The sequence below is a fragment of the Python bivittatus genome, unplaced genomic scaffold (genome assembly GCF_059951505.1).
Source record: "Python bivittatus isolate LINGU-HERP-01145 unplaced genomic scaffold, Pbiv_v1 ctg000250_np1212, whole genome shotgun sequence".
Lineage (NCBI taxonomy): Eukaryota > Metazoa > Chordata > Lepidosauria > Squamata > Pythonidae > Python > Python bivittatus.
The window spans coordinates 1,867,168-1,879,148 of record NW_028277057.1 but is presented as its reverse complement, the minus strand read 5'-3'; the positions used below and the strand labels follow the sequence as shown (position 1 = coordinate 1,879,148).

At 42.4% G+C, this 11,981-nt stretch overlaps 1 protein-coding gene across 1 annotated transcript in view; it reads left to right on the top strand.

The window, feature by feature from the left end:
• Positions 1 to 3,156: 3,156 nt before the first annotated feature.
• Positions 3,157 to 11,981, top strand: part of RCAN3 (regulator of calcineurin 3) — a 29,566-nt gene continuing 20,741 nt past the window's right edge. Inside the window, exons 1-2 of the mRNA XM_088140962.1 lie at positions 3,157 to 3,289; positions 10,577 to 10,823. Of these exons, the coding sequence (XP_087997088.1) occupies positions 10,644 to 10,823 (180 nt within the window). The 5' untranslated portion in view covers positions 3,157 to 3,289; positions 10,577 to 10,643. The remainder of the gene's footprint in view (positions 3,290 to 10,576; positions 10,824 to 11,981) is intronic.

The following is an 11,981-nucleotide window of genomic DNA, read 5'->3' as shown; positions in this document are numbered from 1 at the left end:
CACAAGGGGAGATGTTGGCTGAACTTGGGGGCGCCTGAATGGGAGCAACTACTCATATGAGTATTGTATTCCATATATGCCATTTTGACACACAGGACCCTGAGATAGATAGGAATTTTGAACATTTACCAATCTAGTCTGCGTTCAGGTCACTGTAGTTCTTACCCAGAGGTATGAACGTCCCAGAACATCCCAGTCAATAACATCAGAGATATTATCCAGCCAGCTTGCATGAACCAGTTAAGTAAGTACAGGGTACTGATCCAATGTCTGTCACAGCCTATAAGGAGGAAGTGTCTACATCCAGGTGTAGATTTCCTGCACAGGATGGGCCACATCTCTGGCTGTAGGTGGCAGGTAACAACTATAACAATAATGGCAGAGGGGCAACAGCCCAGCCCTGCTAAAGACACCTGGCACTTCCAGGGATTAAGCATGGGGAGGGGAAGGGAGGGGGCGCACTGCCCACTCCCACCCAAAGTGTACAGGAGAAGGGGTAGTCCTCTCTGCTATGGGCAGAGCGCATGGGCCCTGCCTGCTCTGCCTCCCACTGCTCAGGATTTAGTTGTTGCCTAATTTAGATAGCAACCCTGAACAGTTTATTAAATCATGATTTATTGAATAAACCAGTCAGCATTGTCTTCCATTTTTAATCCTCTTACCTCAGCAAGTACAGGTTTGGAAACATGCTAAGGTTTCATCCTCTGAATGAATGCAAAAATGTAAGATGTGGCTGTCATGCTAATGAAACTGATGGTGACCCTGACAGATGCTTGAGCTAAGCAGTTGTTAAGGGAGATTTTAAAATAGAAGTTCTGTCAGGTCCATCTTGTTCAACTCTAAAGCATACAGATTGGAAGGCTTACAGATAATATTTTTAATGCAGTTGAGCTGTTGACTCTAATCTGCCAGTGAAATACTTGCCAACATAATTAACACTCTATGGATTTTATTCCACGGAAGCAAATAGAAATTAACTCTGAGAACATTTTTTTTTTAATCATTTATATTTGGGAACTGAATTACCAGTCAGGAAAAAAGGCAACGGAAGCCAACTGTCTGATTATGGGGTTGATTTGCTGATAGAGGCCACAAGCTGGATATGTATGGAAAAATGCAGGAATCAGAGAAGAAATTATTATAGGATATGTAAAACAGGGCACGTGTAGGCAAATATCTTTCTGCATTAAAACATGTAACAAGTCAATTATATAATCCTAACTATGAAACAAATTGTACAAATTAACAACAAATCAAACCAGGAAAATGACACAGCACACAGGAGAATATAACCATTTTAATGTATGGAGGAAAAAAACGTATATTTATGGTTTGTTTAACGATGGCTGGTTTCAAACAGCATGCTGAGTTGTCTTAGAGGAATGTGCAAGCCCAGCCATTGTGAATGGCAATCCATTGGGTCAGGTCACATTTAGAGCTAGCCATTGTGAGAAGCTGCACGTCGATTGCTAAAACAGCTCTGGTAATCCAATTAGGAGGTGGCTGGGGTAAGTTTATCCTCCTTAGGAACTGGATCTATTATCTTCTGCATGCAAAGATAGTGCAGCTTCATTTATTTATTTATTAACTCATTTTCCCATCTTTCCTTTGGCACCCCAAGGTGGTATAGCTGCCCCCCAAAAGAGCTATACTGTTTTTTTCCCCACCACAACTGTGGGAGGGAGATTTGGCTGAGAGAAAGCAAGCCTTGGTGGCTGAAGGGGGACTAGTACCTCAGTCTCCCTGCCCCTAGTCCAACACCTTCACCACTTACTCCTTACTGGTTCTTGGACTGAGAGGGAGGGACTGACCCAAAGTCCCCCAGTGAGTTTCTGTGGCTGAGGGGGGACCTGAGTCTCCCTATTCCCAGTCCAGTGCATTAAGCACTCCACACTAGCATATACAGCGGTTCTTAAAAGTTTGTGAACCCTTCTGAATGTTCAATATTTCTGCATAAATATGAACTAAAACGTGATTGGTTCTCCACACAAGTCCTAAAACTAGATCAAGGGAACCCAATTAACCCAGCGTAAGAACTTTATTCCATCTGTGAAACCTGGTGGTAGCATGTTTGGGCCAGTTTTGCTGCTGCTGGACCAGGACGGCTTGTCATCATGGATGGAACTATGAATACCAGCAAATGCTACAGGAAAATGTCACAGCATCTGTCTGTGAACTGAAACTCAGGAGAAAGTGGGTCATGCAGCGAGACAGTGATTCAAAACGCACACATTGTACAACCAAAGAATGGTTAGAAGAGAAGAAAGCTGATGTTTCGGAACAGCCAAGTCAAAATCTTGACCTTAATCCTAGAGCAATGTTGTGGAAAGAGCTGAAGTTCACGCGAGGAAACCCACCAACATCCCTGAGCTGCAGCTGTTCTGTAAGGAGGAATGGGCTCAAATTCCTCCAAGATGACGGGCAGGACCGATCAATGGTTATTGGAAACATTCAGTTGCAGTTCGTGCTGCCCAAGGGGGCACGCCAGTTACCGAAAGCAAAGGTTCACATACTTTTGCCAGACGCAAACAGGTCGCTTTGGATCATTTTGCTGAATATCGATGGACTTATTTGTTTAATTGGGTTCCCTTTATCTAGTTTTAGGACTAGGACTATCTAGTTCAGTGTTTCTCAACCTTGGCCACTTTAAGATGTGTGGACTTCTACTCCCAGAATTCCCCAGCCAGCATGGCTGGCTAGGGAATTCTGGGAGTGGAAGTCCACTCATCTTAAAGTGGCCAAGGTCGAGAAACACTGACCCACAGTATCGAAGCAACCACAGGAGTGATGGCGTGTCCTATCAATGTAGGTTTGGGGTTGGCGGCCCTTCAATCTCTGCTCGATTACATAGAGCTGCCCACCTCTTTGCTGCCATCTAGCAGCCGTGTAGATTTCGACAGCCTGAGAGGACGTAACTCCGACCGAATAATAGGGCGCCCTTGTCCATTCCGCCGGGCTTCCACGGTCGAGAGATGCACTTCCGGGTCACGGCTCCCTAGTCAACCCGAGACCGGAAGAGAGAGCGGGGCGTCGGCGGTTGCTATGGGGGATCGGGGAGGCGTACGTGCCCGCGCGCGGGCTCGGGCGCGCGCCGCCGTCGCCGAGTCCTCCGTCAGCCCCGCAGGGAGGGAGGGCAGGCAGGCAGGCAGGCGGGGGAGGAGTCGGCCGGGCGGCCGCAAAGGCGGAGGGCTGAGGCGGCTGCTGAGGCGCTCCCGCGGCCCCGCGGCTGGCTCGGCTTGACCGGGAGAGGGTGGTCGTCGTCGGTGGCGCCTTCCGAGGCGAAGCGAGGGTGAGTGAGGAGGAGGAGGACGGAGGGAGGGACTCGTCCCGGTGACCGCGCCGGCTTTGCCGTTCGCGGCCCCCGCCGCTCGCAGGGGCCCGTGGCGCCGCCCGGCCTCGTCCTCTGCCCGCGCCCGGGCCCTCCCCGAAATCCCCTTTCGGTGGGTCTCCGTCGGCCCGCTTCTCCTCCATAACTGAGGGTTGGTTGCTTTCCTCTCCCGCCTCCCCCTTCGTATTCGGCAGCGGGGGTCTCCTCCTCTTTCATCTCCCCCACAACAACCCCGTGAGGTGGGCTGGGTTGAGACCGACTGGCCCAAAGGGGCCTTGGGACCTTCCGTGGAGGACCACACCGGCCTCCTTCCTCCGGCCAGGCTCGCGCAGCAGTCCCCATGCAGGGGGAACCTCCATGGGCAGGAGTACTATACCTCTCAAGGCTTTTCTCCCCTGCGGGTCCGTTCCTTGAAGGCCACTCTGTGCTCAGCCTTGGATGGAGAGAGGATGCTGCGGTAACTGGACCTCCGGGACCAATCTGAGGCGATAACTGATCCGAAGGGAACATTTGTTTGTAAAATCCTGCCCAAAGCCTTAGGCTCTGTACTCCCCTTTCTCCTTCTCTTACCCCGGGCCTCGGTTTTTAGCTCAGCTCTTGGAAATGCATAGTAAGGTAACCCAAGAACCACCTAAGGATCTCTTTCTACCCCCAGAATTGGCTCCTTCCATTGGAAAGTGGGGGGGGGGGTTGCCCTTTTGCTGATTGCGGGTTGCCAACCACTCTCCAATATTGCCAGGAGATTGAGCCCTTCTATTGCCCCTTAGTTAGGAAGCCTCTCCTTCTCCTCTTGGGGTCTCTTGTTCATCTCTCCCCTCTTATTCCACATTAACGTCCCCTTTCATTAGATTTCTTTTTGCCCTTTCACTTTTTGATTTCTTTTTATGTGTGTTTCCCTTTTTCCTGCTAGGTGTTTCTTACTCTGCTCATGCTCTCTGCTCCTACGGCAAAATATTGCTGGATGTAGCTACAAGTAGTCCTTGTTTAGCAACCGCAATTGGGACAAGCAACTCAGTTGTTAAGCGAAGTGGTCACTAAGTGAAACTGCAACTGTGCTTATGATCTTACTTCAGCTTTCCTTTGCTTTACAGACCTGTGAAGGTCGTAAATGCGAGGATTGGTTGCAAAGTTAATTTTTCATCACCATCATAACTGCGAAGATTCGCTAAATGAGGCAGTTGGTAAACAAGGACTACCTGTAATTCCTATGTTCTTCCCTATATTCTCTGTCTCCGGTTTACTACTATTCATTGCTTGTTTATGTCCTTGTGCTTTCAGACACAGCCAGCCTTTTGGTGGGGGGGGGTTGTTTATCATTTTAAGAAGCTTTTATTTTTGCTGCTACCTCTGCCACATAGACAAAAGGTTATTGCCAATTTATTTTTTACAACTTTCTTCTTTTCACAATAACTGTTGGACTTAATTCTTCATTTCTTGCCCTGTCTCCTGCCATATCCAGATTGGCCTGATTTAGTTAAAATAGGAAACTGATTTCACACAGTGTGAATGAGCCACATGAAGCCCCTACTTTCTGGAGGAAGACATTCAGATTATCTACTAACAGTTTTAAACTAGCTCCAATTTCCTGACCACAGCTATCTGGTTTAAACTATGGTAGTACAGTACCAAGCTAGAATCAAACTTTAATTCCATATCTTACCTTGCCTTAAACCATAGTTCTTTTAAAAAATTAACCTAAATCAGAAGTAGCTGCTTCTGATCTTCTTTCCTGCCATGTGTGAAGAGTAAGACTTATCCACTGTGTCTGAAATGGGCATCTGACAGGATAATACTTTAGCCTTCTCATCCTAAGCAGACTTGGTGAAGGAGGAAACAGTGAGTGTGTGCTGGGGAAAATAAACAGTCCTTCAGTTAGGAAAAAAATTAAGTGCTTGGTCTGCCTCAGTCAGGATGTATAATTTCCTTTTTCATGGGTGTGGAGGACTGACAGCACAAGCAAGTACGTCATACAGATGGAGATTTTAAAAAATGCTTTAATCCTCAAGCTTTGAGGCTTGAGAAGGTAAATGTTTACCCTAAAGCAGCCACTGAATGTAACCTTTAAGATCAAACTGTGTACATTCACATGTCACTGAGGTTAAGGCTTCGATAAACTTCTGTTTATTAGCATAAAAATCAGCTTTTAAATTGTTCAGTTTCAACACTTTACAAATCTGGTCTCCCAGATTCATGAATATTGGAGTAATTCTGTTGGATTAGTAATCACAATCATGTGCATGTTATTACGGGATCAGAGCTTGCCACAGAATCAAGGGTAATCAGAATCAAGGTTCACCCACAAAGTGAGACTTACCCTCAGCAAGCCATGTAGAAGATTGCAGCGTGCAATTGATTCTGTTGCATATGCCTTCCTAATTTTGCATTAAAGATAAATTCTCCTTCAAGTTGAGCTGCATTCCATTCTTCTGAGATGTTTTTTTCAATTTCACATCTAAACTTGAGCCCTGGAATCTCCTGGTGGTCCATCATCCAACTACTACCCAGGCCCAACCCTGCTTAACTTTTTGACAGTAAGCAAGGTCAACTGAATGCTGCCACCTAGGGATTGAAATAGATAAAGTCTGCTGTAGGAGAATGCTTGACAAGATTTGTTTTGCTAAAAAAAATTATTTTCTGTTTCTTTCAGCATCTTTTCTAGCATAGCAGACTGATTTTGGCAGATTTTCTATTAGTTTCTTATTTCTTCTGTTGTATAAGCCTGAAAAACAAAATCTTTCATGTCTTACAAAACCATGTACATGGTTTTCTTTGGAATCCATGCTGATAAGTAATAGTCCTAGGTAATAAGACTTACCCTGCATTAACTGTAACAGTGCTATATGTTTGCTTGAAAAAAGAATACTAGGGGAAAACTAGGAGTGGCTTTTCATATGAAAAAAATTATGATACACAGTTCACAAATCCCTGAGCTAGGCATAATAATCATATAGAAACACTTTGTTCTACTGCTTTTTTGGTTTCAGCTGGCAAACACCATCTATTTTGCACCTGACTTTGATTGATAGTTCTAGTTTTTTAAAAAATTAACTTGATTTTTCCATTGAGGTACCTGCTCAACACAAACAACATATAAATTTATAAAATCCCAATCTTCTGGTCAAATATATTAGTCATTTTATTAAGTTATTAAAACAGAGGAGTCATGAGTGAATTTAAATTCTGTTAAGCCTTCTGGTTCTCTCGCAGTTGTCAGTATATTGTTAATGTCTTTGAAAATGGAAAAACTGAAACAGAGGCTATTGGAACTGGCTTATGTCATCTCAGTTCAGTAATTCCTCAAAGCAAGAATCCAGCGTTCTGGATTGAAACTGAAGCTTCCTTTTCATGTGCTAATTCAGTGTGTTTTGTGTTGCATTGTAGATTTCTTGGTGAATCAACACTTTCTTTCTGTTAAAGTCTTTTATGCTAGAAATGTTACTTTGCAATCCCTTTTTTGTTGAGAGATTGTTGAAATGCAGCTCTTTAATCATGGCCTTAATCCATATAACAAATTCAGTTCTGTATGTTCTCTTTTTAAATACCCCTCCCACTCAGAGAAAATGTAATGCAGTTTTAGGGGGTTATAGAACTTCACATTACAACACTCAGATAACAACTGGGCTTCTCAGTGAACTCTGTGTAAAGAGAAACAGCCTAGTTTGCAGTAATTATTTTGACTATAGAATCTTTCTCCTGTGGCTACTGGACACTCTGTGAAAACTTTAATGCTGAGGTATTATAAACTGAAATATTTTGGAATTGTGAGTCATCAAGCTTGCAATATGATCATAGCTGCAAGTTAATTTCTATTCTTTCTTCAGAAATACAGTATTACTCTTGTGTTCCCTGAAGATTTTTAACTTCATTTTTAACACTGCAATATATTTCTTTTTATAAATTTAATTTTCCTCATCTTTTTTTTTCCTTCCACCCCCTGCTTTGCTGATTTTGGTATAGAGGCAACACCTAGGGTCGTCATTTGGTAATGCCTCTAGATCCTTTGCTGTCAGTAGAAGCACAAGTGGCCTTTGTGGCCATGAGCCCCCTTTCCCAGACTGACCTGGTTTACCACCTATCACAGGACTCCAAGCACCGACAACCTGCAGATCGGATGAGTGCAGAGCTTTCCTCCAGTGAAACTGCCTTGAGGCTGGCCCAGAACCTGCAGCAAGGGCAGCACGGTGTGGTTAGTTTGCTGAAGGAAGCAGCCTATAATATGGTTATATTACACCTGTTCTGAGCAATCTGCACCTTGAATTTGAACCAAACCAAATTTAGGGGGTTGCATTGGCGTTTTAAAACTCAACACGTTTGATTTCTGCCTTATGCCTTCCCTGTAGCAGTGCCTGCAGGCCCTCTGGAATGAGCGCTCCCCCCCCCCCGAGATTCAACAGCCTCCATCCTACTGATGTTTCAAAGGGCTTTGAAGGCCTGACTCACCCTTTGGCCAGGGTGATTGCAGACCCCCTTTTTCCTTTGTTCCCATCCAGTTTCATCATTTCTGCCATTTTTTTGTTTGTTTTTTGTTGTTTCCTTGTTTTTAAATGTGTTTAATTTGTAAATTGCACAGAGTCACTGGGAGTTGGGTAGCATATAATAAGTGATTGTTACTATTTATTATTACGTGATGGCTTGAATATTGGGAATTAGCAGGGATGCCTGTTAATGAATTGACTGTGTAGAGATGCAGAAGAGAACTGTCTCAATACAGAGACTTTGATTCCTGAATGCCTTCCCTGTTCAGTTACAATTGGTATCTTACTAGGTCTAGTGCCAACTTCTTTGTTTAACCAGCAGGTCTTTTCTTGAACTTACACGCTTTTATCTTTTGTTTACTTCTAAACTTTTGTTATCCTACCCAGGTGTTCCATCTGTACTAATTTTATCTTTTATAAAAGATAAAAAATTTAAAGATAAAAATCTTTAACTTTTTTTCCTTTTCTCTTAAAATGTTATATAGTTTTATCGGTTTTAATGTTGTATTTCTATGCTGGGTCTATTTTTAAATATGTTTTTAAAGGAATATAACTAAGCTTCTAATTTTATGCAGTCGTGACTTTCCTTGAAGGGCATGGGAAAATCTTGGTAGGCCAAGCCTAATATTAATATTCTGGAACTAAAAATGAACATGCTGTATCCTTTTTTCCTGAGCACAAATCAAGTGCCCATCATTACAGAGGCCATACTTTCCAGCAGGCAGGCAGAGGGAAGGAGAGAAACCATTTGCCAGGTCTGTTCTCCCTTCAGTCTGGTACATGTAATATAGACAGACACTTAAGTAAATTGTGTCTACTCTCTTGGTCCAGCCAATCCTTGCCTTTAAATGGTTTTCAAGCTCATAGTATAAAACAAGGCTTATGATCAATTTGTATGCACAATGTCTCAAGTGTTACGTTTGGGGGGCTTTAAAATAAAAAGATTATGCAGCTGGCTGATATAATTTCTGAGAATTAAAATGTGCATTATTGAGCATCCCAGTAGTAAATAGAGAAATACATTTACATATGATATTTTTATACAAATGGATTCTGTGGAAATTCAAATTGGCAGTGTTTTTGAAAGCTGTTTAACTGATATCCATTAAGCACCTTTTATTAAGCTGGAAACATTAAGCTTGCAAAGAAATTTAATGTTTAAATATCAGATACTGGGTACTTCTGAACAAGTATTCTGTAGCTTGTAATATTTGATTATCTTTAAATTTTCAAGCCAAAATTTGTAGGCACATGGATCTATCTACTTTTGTCTCACAGTAAAGGACGACAAGATGCTTACCAATTTGCCTATCTTATGATGTGGTGTTTCTGGTACCACAGCAACAACATGACTAAACAAACCTCCACGTAACCTTGGAATTAGGAATGACTTAGGACAGTGTTGTCCAAACTTGGCCACTTTAAGATGAGTGGACTTCAACTCCCAGAATTCCCCAGCCAGCATGGCAGGCTGGGGAATTCTGGGAGTTGAAGTCCACTCATCATAAAGTGGCCAAGTTTGGACAACACTGACTTAGGATTTCTGGATACCAGCAGATTGCATGTCAGGTTTAGAGAGGACAAAGGCTAACTCCATCTAGCAAGCAACATGGCTTGCTTCTGAATTCAGGGCTTATTAGGTATCATCAGGATCTTTTGTAGATCCCATCTGGATTTATTATAATTGTTTAGGTGCCGTTTTTCAGGATAACAATCCCCCCCTGCAAAGCAGCACCCAAATAATATAAACAAATAAGAAGCAATACTTAAAAAAAGAAAGAAACAAGCAGGAAGCTTCTAGGCCTTTCCAGAGGCTAGTTGGTGGTAATGATCCTGTGGGGATGGGGAGGAAAGAAAGGAGACTTCCTCCTTTATTCAGTGTTGGTTTCTTGTAAATGAGGATGAGCCACTTCCTGGAAAAGTTAGTTGTTCATCCCTGATATTATTTTGGAGACAAAACAAAAATATAGTTTTAAATAAATTGGTTGGAATTAATTGACTGTGGTATTGGGGAAGATCTATGATATCCCTGTCAGATTCCTGCTGGCAAAGCATAAAGTAGGGGAAGGAGGATTCTTGTTCCTATTATTTTCTTCCCTCTTTATCGTACTTGCTGTCTTGTCTTTCCTTCTCAAAGGAAAGTTAGAAATTCAGAAGGGATTTGTGTTTGGTGGATCAGAGATCTCCTTCAGTCTGATCCACATTTACTCCTTGCCACCCAAATCAGAAAGTAGCAGAGATTTCTGCCACCAGAGCATAGGAGTTGCTAACTAGTTCTCCTCCTCCTCCTCTCACCATGGAAAAGGAGGTGATCTACTGCCTGTTGGATGCCCTGAGATAAAATTGTACAATCTGTTCCTAGAACATTCCTGCGTTCCCTGGAATGTTCCATTTATCTTTCAGAATGTGCCCTTCCAGAGGTTGTTTGTCTGTTTCCAGAACTGAATCTTTTGGAACAGGAAGAGGGTTTGGATCTTTGGATACAGCCCAGGCATAGATTGCATGGGAGTCTCATTTAGGCCTCTCTCATTATAAAAGTCTGAGTCAAGCTTGTCATTCATATCTGAATAAGCAGTGGTTCCTTCCTACACTAGAAGTCAATGAACTGTAAAATGAGCCAGTGTTACTACTCTAAGGTCAGTCTTCGCACAGATCTTATTTTTGCACACAATGACTAAACCATTAAAAACAGCCATAATAAGAAATAATAGAAAAACGTCTTCCTTACTGTTTGTGTTCTCTCTCTCCCTCTCTCCCTTGACTCATTGGAAAGACTCTTCCTACAAGCTCAGAATACAGAGGCAGAAAGAAGCATTGAATGGACAGTGATTAATGATACAATGAAGGCCTGGAGTGATAGCCAGTCAGACCTTTACAGCAGTGACCTAGAAGAAGAGGAAGAAATGATTTTTGGAGAAAACGAAGAAGACTTGGAAGAGATGATGGATTTAAGTGATCTTCCTACCTCACTCTTTGCTTGCAGTGTTCATGAAGCAGTATTTGAAGTTCAAGAGCAAAAGGTAAGGGGTTTTAAGACACAGTGCCATCGGCAAACCTACCTCCAGTTTATTAAAATTAGTATAAAATTAACTGAAAAGCAAATATTGTGCTCTATTCCAATAACATATACTTCAAATGTTTATGATAGTACTGGGTAGTTATTTTTTTATGCAGAGAGGTAAATTATATAATTAGATACTCTAGAAAGGAATGGAAATGTGTTGATTTCTGTTCCTAAACACAGTCTAGAAGGATTGCTTTGGGATCCACTACTGGGTTGTAACTGCACTTGGAAGTGGATTACAGCATGTTTCCTCAGATACATTTTAAAGCAGTGTGTAAGCCTTCAGTTCATTGTGGAGTAGCTGCTTTGTATGTAAAAAGTCTAGGTTCAATTTTTGATATTTCTAGAGATGATCAGAAATTATTCCTCTTTGAAATCACTGCCACTCAGTGCCCACTGTATAGCTCAATGTACTTCGCTGTCTATATGTACCCTAGAATTGCCCATTTTAGAAAGATTCACAAATCTTGCATAGCCATTGTGTGTTTTGGTGCTGGCATGGTTCAGCGGGTGAATCCAGCTGTTGTGGTTTGTGAAATTAAGGGCAGGCACAGGCAACTTCTCCTGGATCTGAGGTTGCAACTTGCTCTCTTCTCCAGCTGATGGACCACTGAAGGCTGGCACTGAAGGATGACATCACCCAGAAAGGGAAGGGTTGAAATTTTTTGGCCTTTTTATTATTTTGCTTTAAGAGTGATAATGGGAGTAGGAGGCTAGCCATTCCCATTTCCTCTTTTTAAACATTTTCCTGTTCCCACAAAAGTTATAAGTGAACCAACCAGTTATGCAGTTAATCATGATGAAGGAAACTATGACTTAGCATGATAAGAACTTAACTAGTTGTTTTCAGTTCAGAGCAAATTGGGAAGCTCCTAATTGTTGTGAATTGTTTTACTAGGGCACTAGACATTTCCCTAGTAGTTTGATTTCATTTCATTTATTCAATTGTGACAACCACCTGACTCCAACTGGCAGTGTGCAATAAAACCAACAACTTAAAAACAGAATACAATAATTATAAGAGAATGAAACAGTAAACAACAAAAACCAGTGGCAGATCTGGCGATCCCACATAATCTGGCAGGGGCTTCAACCCCATAACCCAAGGCCTGGG